This window comes from Dipodomys ordii, unplaced genomic scaffold (assembly GCF_000151885.1).
Source record: "Dipodomys ordii isolate 6190 unplaced genomic scaffold, Dord_2.0 Scaffold47, whole genome shotgun sequence".
Lineage (NCBI taxonomy): Eukaryota > Metazoa > Chordata > Mammalia > Rodentia > Heteromyidae > Dipodomys > Dipodomys ordii.
In genome coordinates this window covers 904,407-922,160 of record NW_012267263.1, presented here as the reverse complement: position 1 = coordinate 922,160, position 17,754 = coordinate 904,407, and the positions used below count along the sequence as shown (strand labels likewise).

The window sequence follows — 17,754 nt, the reverse complement described above, 5'->3', positions numbered from 1 at the left end:
GCCTTGCATGCATGAGGCCCTGGGTTCGATTCCTCAGCACCACATAAGCAGAAAAAGCCAGAAGTGGCACTGTGGCTCAAGTGGTAGAGTGCTCTCCTTAAGCTGAAGAGCTGAGGGACAGTGCCCAGGCCCAGAGTTCAGGACCCACGACTGACAAAAATAAATAAATAAAATCATTTTTTAGCGACTTGAACTATTTTCTGTAGGCATTAACTTCGGATTACCTAGCTTCTGTTTATTTCCAGTGCAGGACACTAGCTGTTTATATAGGCTCCTTCCTTCCCTTTTTCTATCTCTGGATAGTCAGCACTCCAGACTTCACACACGCGCACGCACGCACACACACACACACACACACACACACACACATTTTATGAGGGAGAGATGCTAGAGATTGAACTCAAGGCCTCCTGCTAAGCACATGCTCTATCACTGAGTTGTACCCTAGCTCCTATATTACTTTTCATTCCATTTACAGTCTTTACCTTTAAATTGGAGTATTTAGTCCATTAAAATGCCAGGTTATTGTACAAATGGGTAGATTGAAATCCATTGTGTTTTCTGTTGTTCCAACAGTCATTTGTTCCTTCCTTCTTCTGGGCTAATCAAATGTCTTTATGGTCCTCTTTTATCATCTTCATTGGCTTATTAGCTATCACAATTTCCCTGTTGTTTTTGTTGCCTTACAATTTGCAACAAACATATCAGTTTACTTTCAAGTAATTTATATCACTGCACAAATACAAACATCACCATAGTATAGAATTCTATTTTCTTCCTTGTGTTTTTCAGGTTGATGGCATACATATCATTTTAAAGAATGTTATAAATGTGTAATGTGTTATTATTTTATTTGGTCATACATTTACCCATGTAGACTGCCATTTCTGGTAATATTTGTTTTTTCACGTAGCTCCATGTTTCATTTGGTGTAATTTTGCTTCTTCTTAGGGGACACTTAATTATTTTTTATGGTAGGGATCCGCTAGTGGGAAATTTAGCTTCTGGATATCTAGAGAAGGAGGAATATTTATTTTGCCTTTGAAGTAAATATTTATTTTACTTTTGGCCTGTGAATGTGTGTACATGTACAACACACATGCACATTCATGACTAAACCCAGGGTTTTATGCATGCTAAGCATTCATTTGTACACTGAGCTATGGCCTCACCTGGTATTGATTGATTGATTCATTCATTCATTGATTAATTACTAGTGATATTGAGGATTGAACTAAAGAACTCACAATTTACTAGGAAAGCACTCTACTACCTTAGCCACTCTGACAATCCTTTTTCTTTTTTTCTCAGATAGAGTCTTCTGCTTTTCTTCAGATGGGTTTTAGACCACAATCCTTCTCCCTCCACTTTCTGAGTGTGTGGCATTACATGAATGAACCACAGATCTTTTTCAAAGATATTTTTACTGTATGTAGAATTCCATATTCATAGTTATTTGTTCCTAACTTTTAGTACGTTAAAAGTGTCTCTCTACCATCTTCTTGCTTGTATAATTTTCTATAGGAAATATGTATTTTGTTCTTTGTTCTTGTTTCTTCCCTTAACAATGATTTTGAGCACTTTTTTGGTGGTACTGGGGTTTTGAACCCAGGACCTCACAGTAGATATTCTCTGTACCACACTTCTGGCCATTGATTTTGTGTTGTTTGTGTTTAATGATCTCCTTTTCTTATTTGAAATGAACTTCAACAGTAAAAGTTGACTCCTACATAATTCTCAATTGTAAACACTATAAATAGGCTGGGACACAGTTCAGCTAGTGGTGCACAGTATAGTCCTTTGAGGTCTTACTGTTAACATTTGTAACACACCACTATAGTAATGCTTCATCGAGGGTCAGTTGCTACCCAATGCTGAAACAAGACCATTCAATATGTTCTGCTCAATGCTCCTTGGATCAAAGGTTTATTCCAATTGGGTGGTGGAAATTGGCACTAACCCTAGCTTATGTAAGGCTAGAATCTTCAGAAAAAAAATCTTCAGTTTCTAGGGACTCTGTTGTTTTACCTGGTTACATTTTGGGTTTACTCTGTTGTTTTCAATGAACTCATTCTCAGTTAGCTTCCAAGGAAAGTATGTATAAAAAGTAGATACAGCCAGGCATGTATCTGTAGTTCCAACGCGCAGGAGGTAACAGCAGGAAGATAACTTGAGCCCACGAATTTGAGGGCAGCTTGGACAACATAGAAAGACCAATCTAACAAAGAAATAATAAAGACTAAAAATGGGAATATCTTTATTTCATACTGGATTGCATTCATTTTTCTAAATATTAAATTTGGGTTGGAAATTCTTTTCCCTCAGAAATTAAAGATACTGCTCAATTTTTTGCTTCATGAGTTGCTGTCAAGAATTTGTGCTACTTTTCTATATAAATTGTTTCCTTCCTTCCTTCCTTCCTTTCTTGTGCTGGTCCTGGGGCTTGAACTTGGGGCCTGGGTACTATCCTGAACTATTTTTTGCTCAAGGTTAGCATTCTACCACTAGAATCACAGTTCCACTTCCAACTATTTTTGGTGAGTAATTGGAGTTAAGAGTCTCATTGACTTTTCTGCCCAGGCTGGCTTCAAACTGAGATACTCAGATCTCAGCCTTCTGCATAGGTACATTACAGAAGTGAGCCAGCAGCACCTGGCTCAATTTTGGTTCTTTTAAATGATCTTTTCTCTTTAATTTCAGTTCTGTGATAAGCTATAATGTGCATTTATTTCAGTCATTCTCATAGGTATTGGCCCTGCTAATCTAGACATGCAAGTCCCTTGGTCCAAAGACTTTTCCTTCAACATTTATTCCTCTATTATTTTGTTTTGTTTCTTCCTTCCAAAATTATTTTAGATAAGTGTTGGACCTCTTCAGTTGCTTCCTCAATTTCCTCTTCTCAAATTGCCTTTTTTATGGTACCTGCTTAGAGATTCACTTGATTTATTTTCCACGTCTCCCATAAAATAGTTTATTTTATCCAACATATTGCTAATTTTAAAGGTTTGTTTTGTGGTACTGGGCGAAGCATATGAATGCTACATGCCTAATCCTGACTTCTTTTCCTTGGGCTATTTTTTCCAGTTCTGGGGGATGAGCTTTTCTGTTCATTATTGTTTGGACTTTCTCTAGCTTTCTCAAGCTGCCTACTCTGGCTCTGGCTCTTCCCATCCCTCTATCTTACCTGCTTGACCTCTGACATTCATGAAGTCCCTCCCACACATAACTTTTCTGATTTCTGTCTTCTCCCATTGAAGAGTGAGTTGAGGTAGCACCCCAATTTGATTGGACCTCTGAGCATGGGTGGGGCCTGTAAGTTTCACTGCCTCATGATTGGGCAGTAAATTAAGTCAGATATTCCCCCAACTTTCAAAATTGGTTTTCCTCTATTCTGTAAATCCTCCCTTACATAGGAAGAATAAATCCTTCCTTACATAGGAAGAATATAAAGAAGTCTTCTGCCTCCCTGCCTCAGGAATAGGAACACATGTGGGTGCTGATGTTCTAACAGACTGGTGGGAGTGGAGAGGTGCGGCAGAATCCTCCTCACTGGGGTACAGACTTGTACTTCTCCAGTCTTTGCTTTGTCTCCTCACTCTGCCTCCACGTTCTAGTGGTGCCCTAAGATCTCTAGTTTTTCAACTCATAGAACAAAGTACTCATCTCCTGTAGACATTTCAGGGAGAACTTGCATGGTGTGTGAAGATTTGATCGAAGGTCCTCATTGGGCAGCTGCCTTACAACCAAACATTAAACCAGGTTTCCCACTTTCAGTCCTCATTTTGGTACCTGGCCTTCAGCTTCTGAGCCTCTCAGTGGTTCTTTCGGGGGAGAATCAGCTTGCTGAATTAACAGACCTTCAGCTGCCTCTCAGCAGAGGGTTGAAACTGCTCCTTATCTGTTGACTCTTTTTTCCTTTTTCCTTTTGAGTTTATGTCTCTTAAATTCCTTACTGTCACAGTAGAGAGATTTGGGGACCTGCTGAGTCAGCTATGCTTATCCATGAATTCTACAATAGATTTGAAAGTGTATGTCTGAGTCCAAAGGTAACCCTTGGGCTATATGATATTCCTGTTAACTCATGATTACATTTTCTGGAGTCAGTAGAAATGAAGTGGGTTCTAATTTTTTTTTTGTTTTCAGGCATATCAAGAATATATAATTTAATCTTTATTCTTTCTTTATAAACACTATTTTTATTTCTAAACTGATTAATACTGCAATTCTCCTTGTCTTATTAGATTTTTTCATATTAATACACATAATATGCCTAATTTTTTCAGTGGGTGAGTAGCAAGTATTTTGTTGTAAAATGTAGCAACGTTTATAATTGCTGCAACATTACATTTATTCCTTTTTGTTACTATTATGCTACAATAATTGTATCTCTATCTATAGATTAAATTCTTAGAAATAAAGTACTTAAGTAATGAATGTATAGCTTAGTGGCAGAGAGCTTGCCTAGTATGTTCAAGGCCCTGAGTTCAATCTCTCGCACTAGAAAGAAAATACAAGTAGAACAACAACAACAAAAAGCTGGTCAAACAACATAATGTTTTCAGTTTGAGTAGATATAGTCAAGATTCTCATTCCCAAAAGATGAAGTAATGATCTTGTTTCCTAAATTATTTTATACACACACACCACACAGTTGGCACTCCATTTCTATGGGCTCAGTATCCTCAAATTCAACTGGAGATCACAAATATTCCATCTGCACAGATTGTTTTCTTGCCATCCAGTGTAACAACTATCTTCACAGCATGTATTCTAACTCATCCAAAGATGATTTAAAGCACATGGAAAGAGGTAGGTAGGTTCTATGCAAATATTGCACCATTTTATTTGAGGACTTCCACATCCACGAGATCTATTTTTGTGGTGTCTCTGAAACCAGTCTTGTGTAGATACTGAAAGATGACTGTATAAACATTTTAATGTCTGGATTGATTATTTCTGTTTAGTTCAGTAATCTGATTCTGAGTTTCATAATGACAGCCTCATTCTGTGCTCACCAGTGGTCCCTGCCTTGCATACCTCAAATGTCACAGAACCTATGTCCAATTAGTCCTGTTGACTTCACACCTCTCCAGGATCTACTAGAAGACCCTGTTTGAGCTGTCAGCTTTGCTGCTTCAGGAATCCAGGAGCACCAGCCTCCTCCTTCTCTGCCTTTTTGTCCTTTGTATGTCCATTTCACAACCGTATCTTTTTTTTTTTTTTGGTTGGTCATGGGGCCTGAACTCTGGGCGCTGTCCCTCAGCTCTTCAGCTCAAGGCTAGCACTCTACCACTTGAGCCACAGTGCCACTTCTAGTTTTTTCTGCTTATGTGGTGCTGAGGAATCAAACCCAGGGCCTCATACATGCAAGGCAAGCCCTCTACCACTGAGCCACCTTCCCAGCCCCTTAACAACATATCTTAAGGCCTCAATATCCAGTGTTAAAACTCCTATAATGCTGGGCACTAGTGGCTCAGGACTGTAATTCTAGCTACTCAGGAGGCAGAGATCTGAGCATCGTACTTCAAAGACAACCTGGATAGGAAAGGCTTTGAGACTTATCTCTAATTAGCAAAATGCCAGAAGTGGAGCTGTAGCTCAAGTAGTAGAGCACTGGTCTTGAACAAAATGAAGGAAAGAAAGAAAGAAAGAAAAATCCCAGGGTCAGTGCCCAAGTCCTGAGTTCAAGTTCCAGGACTGGCAAATGCACACACAAGAACCACCCAACCAGCAGGCACTAAAGTCTCACGCTTATAATCCTAGCTACTCAGGAGGCTGAGATCTGAGGATCGCAGTTCAAAGCCAGCCCGAGCAGGAAAGGCCGTGAAACTCTATCTCCAATAAACCACCAGAAATCTGGAAGTGGCACTGTGGCTCAAATGGTAGATCATTTGCCTTGAGCTGAAGATCTGAGGGACAGCACTCAGGCCCAGAGTTCAAGCCCCATGACCGACAAAAACAACAACAAAAACAAACAACAAAAACCTCTTATGTTATCTCAATGGTCCATCATTGAAAAGGAGATGGAAATTTACTATAGTTTGGGTTTCATTTTCCATAGGACAGTTGAAAACTAAACACTGGAAAACTAAGATGAGAATGAATCTATGTGGGTGTCTCATCATTTTTCCCTTTTTTGCTTTGTTGTAGCTCCATCAACTGCACCTTTAAATGTCACGGTGTTTCTGAATGAATCTAGTAATAAAGTGGCTGTCAGCTGGATGAAGCCCCCAATTAAGCGTCAGAATGGGGAACTGATGGGCTACCGGATCTCTCACATCTGGCAGAATGTGGGCACCTCTGTAAGTCTGAACACTAAAAGTATGCTTAGTCATTTCCTTAATGATTTCACTCTGTTTCAGAAGCTTTTATGTTATTATGAAGAGTTAGGGAAGACACCATTCAGCAGGCATAGTACAAGAAAAACTTTGATTAGCCATCAGAATTAGTCCTCAGAATTCATCATCACAAAACCAGAAATAAAGGTATGGTTCAAGTGGTAGAGCACCTACTGTGAGGGGGGAAAATAACTGAACCAAGGGCATGAGGGCTTGAGTTCAAGCCCCTTTAGCAGCACACACAAGAAAGAATGTACTAATTATCAAAGGGTTCATTTTGAACATGAGTTATGTTCTAGGTGGAACTGGGGTGCATCTGGATATCAGGTAGCTCCTGTTTTATACTTCAAGGTAGAAAGATCCCCTCTAATTCAAGAAGAGCATTCTAGTCTGAGTGCCAATTTCATCTCACAATAGCAACCAAAATGTAAAGATTTCTGTGTGATAGAAGGGCTGTTTTCTTTACTAATAGTGTCCTTGCAAGGGTCTAGTTAGGTGAGACTTCAGTCAAACCCAGAGAGACACATAAAGTTGAAAGACCACTGGTATGGTAGGAATGCAAGCCAGTTCAAAACAGGGTAGGCCATTGAGGTATGGAGTCTTGAGTGTAGTTGAATGAGCAGCTTCCAAAAGTTTCTCTTCCCACCTGGGTAAGGAAGAGGGTTGAGGACTTTGCTGTCCAGGCTGGCTTCAAATCTCAACTCTTAGATCTCAGCCTCCTGAGTAGCTAGGATTACAGACGTGAGCCATTAGCACTGACTCAGAAAGTCAGTTTTCTTAAGGATCCCCTTTGATCCAAGTTGTGCAGAGGGCACTAATGGTGAAAGCTGTAAGAGTGACTGGCCCAAGAGTTCAGTAAACTACAGGCCAGTAACACTCAGCTGTGCTGCTCTTCTTTTTGCTCTTTGTTCAGAATGGCCTCCTCCTCAGGGAAGACTGCATGAGCACAGTTAGGACTGTGATCTCTCCAGTCACCTACCTCCTTGCAGATGCAAAGTCATTCTAGCAAGGAGACCGTTAGCTTTGTATTCACTCTAGACTTTGTGTGTCATGATGATTTTGTGACAACAAAAGATGCGTGCCTTGTGTTACTTTGGGAATGTTGTCTGCTGCTTCTACTTCATAATCTGTACATGGAGGCGATAAAAACACTGAAAGAGCCTGAGAGAGGCCCAAACCCACACCAAAGTCAAGTGAGCCTCTATCATTTTAAGTTCCAGAGTTTTCTTTGCCTTGCACTTCTAAACCAGGCTTTATACTTGTAATCCTAGCTACTCAGGAGGCTGAGAACTGAGGATCTGGTTCAAGTTTGTGAGTCTCTTAATCTCCAAGTAACCACCAAAAAGCCAGAAGTGGAGGTAATGGCTCAAGTGGTGGTGCACTAGCCTTAAGAGAAATAAAAGCTCAGGGACAGCTCCCAGGCCCTGAGTTCAAGTCCCAATACCAACACCCACACCCACCCACCCACACCCACACCCACACACACACACACACACACACACACACACCCCACACACACGTCCTCCCAAAAAACTGTCTTTTTCTTTCCATTTTTAGAAAACATTACTAAAACTACTTCTTTATTCAAGGCTGGGGAATTGAATAATTTTGAAAATTTCTGTTTGTAGCTATAATGTGAGTGTGTGTATGTGTGTGAGTATACAATTTCATAACTTTCTTGGAAGTGGTCTTTGGGTGGTTTTTGCAGTTACACTGAAAATGAGTGTGTGCCTTTGTTATCTCACTATTGTGCTACTTATTGATTAAGAATTGTCTGATCTTTGATGTATAAATACCTATTTTATCTCAAGGAAGATTTATACTTTTTTGTGGCCTTGTGGGGTTTTGAGTTTATTGCCCCACAGTTGCTAGGCTGGTGTTCTGTCATTTAAGCCACATCTCCAGCTCTGTTTTTCTTGATATACCTTGCCTTCCAAAATAGAGCTAAAACTCCAGAGTTGAGGAAAACATGCAAATTGGTTCACTTTGAAGTTGGAGCCTTGAATTTGCTTCATAGGCATTTGTAACTCTATGGATTCAGATATTGATTGGCCCAGCTATGCCATATAAACTAGCTGTAAAGTTTCTAATCGTGATTGGAATAGTCCTTTGATAAATGGAGCTAGAGTTTTCAACCCCAACCCCATTCCCATAAAGTATCAATGGAGTTTCTATGAAAAAAAGTTCAATGAGCAAATAAATTTATAAAGTATTTCATATTAAATTCCTTTCTTAAAGACCTATAGCATACACTGGCCAGTTGAAGGCCCTGAAATGTTCTATAGTAAATACATCTTCACCTTCAATTACTCAACCATTAGATGGGGATTGAGTTTATATATGTGGTTTTTATGCTATTTTTTTAAGATTATGGCTCTAAAGATGAATATCGTTCAATATGTGTTTGTAAAGTATACAGATTTTAGAAAGACATCTCTTGGCAGAGTTATTATAGCCTTGAAGCATTCTATCAGGCTGAGAATATAGCTCAGTGGTAAATGTTTGCCTGAATCCCTGGGTTTGATCCCCCACAACCCCAAAAGTGATGTAAAACAACTTTTTAACACCCAGGGAAGCTGAACTGTACTGAAGGGTTCCTCAGACTTCAACTTCTACCTGCTAATGAGCTTGCCAGTGGCTGCCAGTATGGAAGGGCTGCACCCACATGCATACACTCACTGTATCTTCCTTTTCTCATCTTTCCCTCAGAGGAGAGCAGGGTATTCTAGCAGGTATCCTTTAAGGCATGAGGGATAGTTAACGTTCTTTTGAGACAGGCCATTCAGCAATCCAAACCTCTTCTGAAATCTAAGTATTGACGAAAGAGGATACATGCATTGGAGGTATTTTCCATGAAGGAGTCAAATAAACTTTTGATATGTTCATTAGATGGCCTGATGATTTTTTTCTTAAGTACTTAGACTTGAAAGATATTGCAAAGTGAGTCTGGAAGAAGGACAGATTAAGTGGAGGAACCCAAACTGTAGTACATTGTTGAACACAGTCAAGGAACACTGGTTGATTGTTTACACTGTGCCAGATGGTTCAGAGAAACTCATGTAGAATATGTGGAAAAGAGAATTCTCAAAAGCAGGTGCTGCTTTTCACAATAGCTAGGATATGGAAACAACCCAGATGCCCCACCACAGATGAATGGATCCAAAAATTGTGGTATCTATACACAATGGAATATTATGCAGCCATTAGAAATGACAAAATAATGGCATTTGCAGGGAAATGGATGGAGCTAGAAGGAATCATGTTGAGCGAGGTAAGCCAAGAGCAAAGAGACAAATGGTACATGGTCTCCCTGATAAGTGGATGCTAAATCCAAAATGTTAGGTGATACGACAAAACTAACAGGACTTAAGAAATAAAGAACTCCCACTCATCTGGTCGAACCACTGCTGCTGATCACATGTATGGTGTATAACATATGTACACCGTTTTATGTTATAGACTGATAGACAGTTTGCTCCAGGAAAGTTAGAATGAACTTGTGACTTTAAATGAGCATCATTATTCCACAATACTGTGAAATTCAGGAAATTATGTAATCACTTAATCACAATCAAGAACCTCGGGGAAGGTAGGGAAGGAAGGGATGGTAGGGGGAAAACAATGGAGGGGGTAACAATGCTCAATAGGAAGTGTACTCATTACCTTACTCATGTAACTGTAACCCTCTGTATAGTATCTTTACAATAAAAAATAAAAATAAAAAAAGCAGGTGTTGGTGGTTCATGCCTGTAATTCTAGCTAGTCAGGAAGCTGGGGGGTCTCAGCCCAGACAGGAAAGTCTGTGAGACTGTTATCTCCAGTTAACTACCAAAAAGCCAGAAGTGGGCCTGTGGTAGTGAAAAAGCTTAAGATAGCACCTAGGCCCTAAGTTTATGCCCCAGTACTGGCATTTGCACACACATGAAAACATGTGTTTGCACGCACACACACACACACACACACACACACACCCATTATACAACTAATTGATATCAGTAAACTAATTAAATAAATGTAAAAGAAATACAAACAAAATGACTAGAGATGTTGCGTAAGTGTGAGATCTTACATTAATCCCCAGTACCACAAACAAACAAAAGAAAAAGAAAGAAGAAAAAAATTAAGAAAATTTTGTTTATACTGAACATGTAAAAAATTCTTTTCTCAAGGATGAGTATATTACTCAGTGGTAGAGTATGTGCTTAGCATGGGAAGGCACTGGTTTGGATCTGCAGCACCAGAAAACCATTGCATTATATAGAAAGCTATAATATAGACATTTATAAACAGTGTAACAACTGCTTGCATTGTGTTATTATAAGTAATGAAAAGATGAGTTAGATACTATGTTTGTGTGTTGGGGGAGTTCCTGAGGACTGAACTGGGGCCTCACATACGCTGTCACGTGCATTGCCACTGGGCTTTGTCCCAACCCCACAGCGGTTTCTGCAGAGGACGTTGCATAGATTCTGGTATCCAAGGGCGTAGTCCTAGAACCATTCCTACACAGATACTGCGGGAACAATGTAGTTTTTATTTCCAAAGGAATAATTTTGTTTTTGTTAGGATTTTTGCTCATCTAGCCATGTAATTCTTTTCCAAATTTGAATTTCATCTTATTTTGAGATGATTTCCCTCATAAATGATGTATTATATTTGAGTCTTTATAGGAATAAATTGGTATGTAAATACAGAAAGTCCAGTGTTCCTTGTCAGTCAGAAAAATCTCGAACTTGAGGAGCTATCAGGCAGTAAATTGTGAAACTGGCATGTTATTTATCTTAGCGACAGACGTGAGTCATAACGGGGTATGGTCATGACCAGTGATGTGCACTATCAAGTTAGCCTACCTTATGATTTTCTGTCTACCTCAAATTAAATACAGTATGACTAACTCATCACAAGGTGTTAGCCATAAATAAAATGCTTTATTTCTAGAAAATATATTGCCAGGATATGTCTCCCAAGTTTTTAACTTCATTTCATTTTTCCACTTAAAAAAAAATCTCTAGTAAAGGCCAGGTGCTGGTGGCACATATCTCTAATACTTGCTACTCAGGAATCTGAGATCTGAGGATGGAGGTTCAAAGCCAGCCCAAACAAGAAAGTCTGTGAAATCTTATCTGTAGTTAACCACCAAAAAGCCAGAAGTACAGCTGTGGCCCACGTGGCAGAACTCTAACCTTGAACAAAAATGTTCAGGGATAGTACCTAGGCCTGAGTTCAAGCTCCAGGACTAGCACCAAAAAATTAATAATAATAATTATTATTATTTTATTATCGCTAACAAATCTCAGGGTCTCAGGATCCAATTTGGTATGAATGGCTACATTTTTTAGGGTCATATTTCACCTTTCATGTTTTGTGTAGAACATTGATCACTTTCTCTTTAGCGTTTGAAATAGTCTCTGGATAGCCAACCCAGGGTCAGGAATATTAGAACTGCTCCATCCTTGGAGCTGAGCTGTTTCTATCCTGTATCATATGCAGAAGTGACAGGTATGGGATCGAATGAGCAAGGAGTAATGTTATCACTAAAATAGGCCTCTGCTGTTTATCCATGTTCTATGGTACCTGTGCTTCACATGATTTCATGTTTCTCCTCCCCCTATCTCCACTCTCCCCCAAGTTGTAAGGTTCATTTCCAGCATAATGTCTAGTGATTATTGTTGTTGCATTGTTTCATCCTTTGTCCCATTTCTGTGATTCCCCCTCCCTTCCCCAAATAAGATATGCTTATATACTAGACAAAGGGTACTGAAATAAAAAAAAAAAAAACAGTGACCACAGGAAATAAACCAGAGGGGGGGAAATGAAAGAAAAAAGAAATATCTGCAAACAATATACTAAAAAAAGAAAGAAAAACCTCTTCTTTCTAGAGCATGGAGTTAATTTTGATTAGCATCTTTGGTATGTGTGTGTCTGTCTGTCATGGGGCTTGAACTCTGGGCCTGGGTTCTGTCCCTCATCATCTCTTCAGCTCAAAGCTAACGTCTGCCACTTGAGCCACAGTGCCACTTCTGGTTTTCTGGTGGCTCATTGGAGATGAGTCTCACGGATGTTCCTGCCCTGGCTTTGAACCACGATACTCAGATCTCAGCCTCCTGAGTAGCTAGGATTGCAGGCTTGAACCACCAGGACCTGACTCAGTTAGCATCATTTTATATGGTCATATGTACATAGCTATTGAGCTATTATGATCCTCTGCTAGGACTATCCTAGGCATAAACTAATTATTACAAATGAGGGAAACCATGGAGCCTATGTTTCTTTGGGTTTGGCTTACTTCACATGATTATTTTTCTAGAAAGAACAGGAACCCAGTTGCATTCATTCAAGGGCAGCTGGCCACTGGGGAGCGCAGAGAGACTTTCAGCATTGTTCTGAAGAAGTTGTTCAGATGGTAGTCTCAGGGTTCAACCTCACCCTTGCCATCAGGAAGCATCCAATATATAATCTCTGTCTTCTAGAAGCTTCTTTACTGACCCCTGTAACTGCTGTGCCCTCAGGATCCTAGTTTGCTAAGGCTTCCAAGGTCTGAGTTGCTGGCAGCCCACCTTCCAGTTGCACTGGGTGAGGCTCGAGTAAGGAAGGAGCCCTGAGGAAAGATGGCGACCCTCCCCCTGGGGCATGGGCGACTTTTCCCTGGAGTAACCGGGCAAGTAGCCAATGGACCCTATGCATCAGTAATTTGATTTATTTGATGTGATTTTTCTTCTGTCCTCAGAAAGAGCTCTCTCAAGAAGTTGGTGAGAATGACATCCAGGCTCAAATTTCTGTTCAAGTCTATAATGCCACATGCACAGTGAGAATTGCAGCCATCACCAAAGGGGGAATTGGGCCTTTCAGTGAGCCAGTGACAGTATTTATCCCTGCACCAGGTGAGTGGGGGCCCAACTGGCTGACAGAATGTGGCAGGCTGGGCAAGGCACAGACTGTCAAAGAGTACCCTGTGCAACAAATAGCAGCTGATTTTTAAAAAATGAAAAATAAACCAGGAGCCAGTGACTTATATCTGTTATCCTAGCTACTTGGTGATCTACAATTGAGAGAATTGTGGGCTGGGCCAGCCCAAGCAGAAAAGTCTACAAGATTCTATCTCGATGAAGGGAAGTTGGGTATAGTATCATGGACCTGTCATCCTAGCAACTATAGGAAGCTTAAAGTGGGCAGATCATGGTCCAGATGTGCCCAGCAAAAGTAAAACACTATCTCAAGAAGAGCTACCATAACAAAGCGCTAGAGCTACTGCTCAGCAATTGAGTCTCTACCAAGCAGGCACAAGACCATAAATTAAAAATTCAAAGTACTGCTCAGTGGCATAGTGCTTGCCTAGCAGGTGCAATGTTCTGAGTTCAGCCCTAGTACCAAAAACAAAACAAAACAAAGTACTGCCAAAAAAAAAAAAAGGAAAAATAAAGACCAAAACTTTTTGCAATAATGCAAGGTTTTTTTTAAATTGTTGTTTGGTTGGTTTTTGTGTTTGTTATTGGTGTTAAATTGGTTTTTTTGGGGGGGGTGTTGACAGTATTTTTAATTTAGGACCTCATGCTTGCTAAGCAGAGACTACCACTTGAATTAGACCACCCATCTTTTTTTGTATTAGTTTTTTTTTTTAAGAGAAAAGCTCTTTTAGCCAGATGCCAGTAGCTTACACTTGTAATCCTAGCTACTCAGGAGGCAGAGATCTGAGAATCGTGGTTCAAAGCCAGCCCAGGCAGAAAAACCCATTAGACTCTTATCTTCAATTAACCACTCAAAAACTGGAAGTGGCACTATGGCTCATGTGGTAGAGCGCTAGCCTCGAGCACAGAGAGGCTCAGGTACAGTGCACAGACCCGAACTTCAAGCTCCCCCACCCCCGCCACCCCTAAAAAAGCACTTTTTATGCCTGGGCCAGCAATCTTCTATTTGTCTTCTTTTTGTTTGTGGGGTAACAGGTGTATACCACTGTAACCAACCATTTTGCTTCCCTAGTAGCTTAAGATGGCAAGCATGTGCCACTGTACACAGCCAAAAGTCTCATGAACTTTTATGCTTGGGCTAGTCTCAAACCATCATCCTCTAATCTTCTGCCTCCCAAGTTGGTAGAAGTATTTGATGGGTTATTAGTCTTCCAGAATCCCCAAGATTGTGAGTCTTCCTTCTATTACTCTTAATGGTAATAACTCACTCCCAAATTCTACTGTAATTTGAATTTAGTAGGCATGACTGAACTATGAATAGGCACTATGGCTAATCCTTAGCTCTCTATGACTGGCATTGTTTATTTGCTAATGTTTGTAGTGCTCTGTTTTTAGCAGTGCTGTTTGCCTTGTTTTTACTCATTCAACCTTTGGGTAATGTGCTTTGCAATTTGGTCTGCATAGAACATCAAGTACTCCCTACAGAAGCCATGGGCTAACTGCCATGGCTAACTGAGCTAAATGCCCAGCCATGCATGCTGGCTTTGTATGGCCAGGAGCGTCTATGGTGTCCCATGCGCTTCCCATGCTGTGCTGCTTCCATGGACCAGTGGAGCCACCTTTGTCCTGACTCTGATTTGCCCTCAGTTGCTGTTATACCATGTCATAAAACCCATAGGCTAGTATCTGTATCAGGCCTTTGTATCCAGTAGTTGACGAAATTGAGAGCAGATGATTGAGTTCCTGTTTGTTTGTTCCCAATGATTCTCAAAGTGCTGTCCCTTTTAGTGTCGAATTGGCACTAAATTACACCACTGTGCCGGTACTTGGGAAGCAGTTGTTACTGGTGATAGGGATATCCACAAGGTGTGTCTTCCTAGAAGAAATTCAGACAGTGGGATTCTGGTCTAAAAGGCACAGCTTAAAAACTCTAGAGTTTTTTCCCTTTCCCTCCCCAAATTAGAAATGTGTACATACAAGATGCAGGGCACTGGAATCAAATGCAGTGAAAATGGGTTATACCATGGGGGAAGAACATAAAAAAGAAACAAAAAAATCACATAGTACATTATAAGTACATTAAAAACAATAGCAAGAAAGAAAAAAACACTGATGACCTGTCTTGGGGTTCATTTCACTTAACATCTTATATGGTCATATATACATGGTTTTTCACCGTTTCTGCTTGTCCTCAACATATACTAGTTCTTGCAAATAAGGGACACCACGGAACCCATGTTTCTCTGGGTCTGGCTTACTTCACTTAATATAAAATGCTTAAAAAATAGGAATACAGGTGGAACCATTGTAACAATACCATATACAAGACACTATGTTGAAAACGAACTTTACAACTTGTGGGGGGGGGGAAGGAGGGAGGAGTTGGGGAGGTGGGGAGAAAAGGGATGGTAGGGGAAAAACAAAGGAGGAGGTAACAATGCTCAAAAGGAAATGTACTCATTACCTTACTCATGTAACTGTAACCCCTCTGTACACTATTTTTACAATAAAAAAGTATTTTAAAAAACTCTAGAGTTTTTCATCTTAATACATAATAATAAACTCTAAAATTTTTTAAGCTTTACTATCACAGGCAGACCTTGCTTTGCACAAGATTCAATATGTATAAATATCCATTTTCACAGTTTAAAGAATACCAAGTTCCCCAACAGTGAGACTCAAATTTTAGCTACCCTCATATGATCTAATACTATATAAACCATGAACCCTACCATTTGCTCTTCAGACAAATCACCATGCATATAACAGATGTGAATCACCACTGACTAATCACAGTGTTTCTTTCAAACTCTGCTGGTGATTGGCTTCTGTGCCTTTGCCATTCAAACTCTGCACACACATCTAGCAAAAGCGTATAATGTCCCCTTCCAGTGATGAACCCACATGACTTTTACAGACAAGGGTAATTAAAGGGGGGAACTGGTGGGCAAATATGAAAATTCAGCAAAGTTGTATCATAGTTGGATCAAAGTGCATTATATCGATGTATGGAAATAATATCACAATGAAACAACAGAGAGAGAAAGAGTACAGCCAAGAAATGAAGTGATAGTATTGGAGGCATGGTTCAAGTGGTACAGTGCTTGCCTAGTTAACATGGGGCCCTGAGTTCAAACCTCAGTTACTCCCCACCACACACACCCAAGATAGTGTTGGAAGTGAAATTTGAATTGCCTAATACACACAAAGCTTGGGTTCTATGCCTAGCACAAACAGATAGTGTTAATGTTTTTCAAGCTGTTTCTGTTTCTGTAGCTGGGGGAACTGTCAGCAGAAGGATTGGAAAGTATAAAAAGAAACTTGATTCTGTTGTAATTCTAGCCATCTAGAAGGATAGTGCTGGGTATACCACAGAATGTGCTGGAAGAAAGTTGAACAAAAATAAAGGTTTGACTTTAAAAAAAAAAGCAAAATTGGGCCCATATGGAAAGAATAAATTCTCCTCTTGTAAAATTTGTGAAAGTTTTGTACAGTAACCAGGTCCTCACTATTGCCAGGGCTATGCCTACAGAAAGGATATCTGTGATTAAAAAAAAAAAAAGGTGCCACAAACTATAAGCAAACATCTGTCTAAATGTTCTGATAATGTTTCTGATTTTTTATGCTTTTTAGAGCACTAGCCAATGAGTGAAAGCATCAGGTAGAGTTTGAGTCAGGGTCTCAGTAGTTAAAAAATAGCAGAAGTAGTGGATTAAATGAAAAAATATTTTAATATGTTTTTATTGTAAAAATACTGTATAGAGGGGTTACAGTTACATGCATAAGGTAATGAGTACATTTTTATCAAGCATTGTTGCTCCCTCCTTTGTTTTCCCATACCATCCCTTCCTTCCCCACCTCCCCAACTGCCCCCCACAAACTTGTAGTTTGTTTTCAACATAATATCTTTTTTTAATCTACAAATTCTTTCTTTTTTTTAGAATTAAAGACGTAACAGTCAAATGCACCAAGAAAAGTTCTGAATTAACCACAAATCCTGAAGCTGTTTTCTCTCTCCTAGGCCTGCACAACTTTCAGGAAAAAGGCAGTAAAAATAGCACGCACTCATTGTATACATTCACACTTAGCGTTAAATTCACACAGAGTTAAATTCAAACTTACATGAAGCTGATATGTTTAAAGAATATAATCCTTTAATAATTTTCTTCATAAGGATTACAACTCTAGATTCATTTTTCAGAATAATATATCTCCATGTTTTTCCAGCAATTACCTCAACTGATTCTTCCCCCACCAAAAAAAAAAAAAAAGCTGCTCAGTATATAAATTTTGATGACCAAGTAAACAAATTTGCAGAAGGAAAGTTGACCAGAAAAATTGTTTTACCCATTAGGTTACTCCATTAGTAGTTATGATTGCTCTTTATGATTTTGACACCAAAAAACATATTCTTTTTTTTATTGTGAAAATACTGTACAGAGGGGTTACAATTACATAGGCAAGATAATGAGTACATTTCTTATCAAGCATTGTAGCCTCCTCCTTTGTTT

At 39.6% G+C, this 17,754-nt stretch overlaps 1 protein-coding gene across 1 annotated transcript in view; it reads left to right on the top strand.

The window, feature by feature from the left end:
- Mertk (MER proto-oncogene, tyrosine kinase) overlaps nt 1-17,754 on the top strand; it is a gene marked incomplete at its 5' end in the record, with an annotated part of 118,799 nt that overhangs the window by 61,890 nt on the left and 39,155 nt on the right. The window contains 2 exons of the mRNA XM_013019713.1: nt 6,151-6,302; nt 13,066-13,219. Coding sequence (XP_012875167.1) covers nt 6,151-6,302; nt 13,066-13,219 — 306 coding nt within the window. The remainder of the gene's footprint in view (nt 1-6,150; nt 6,303-13,065; nt 13,220-17,754) is intronic.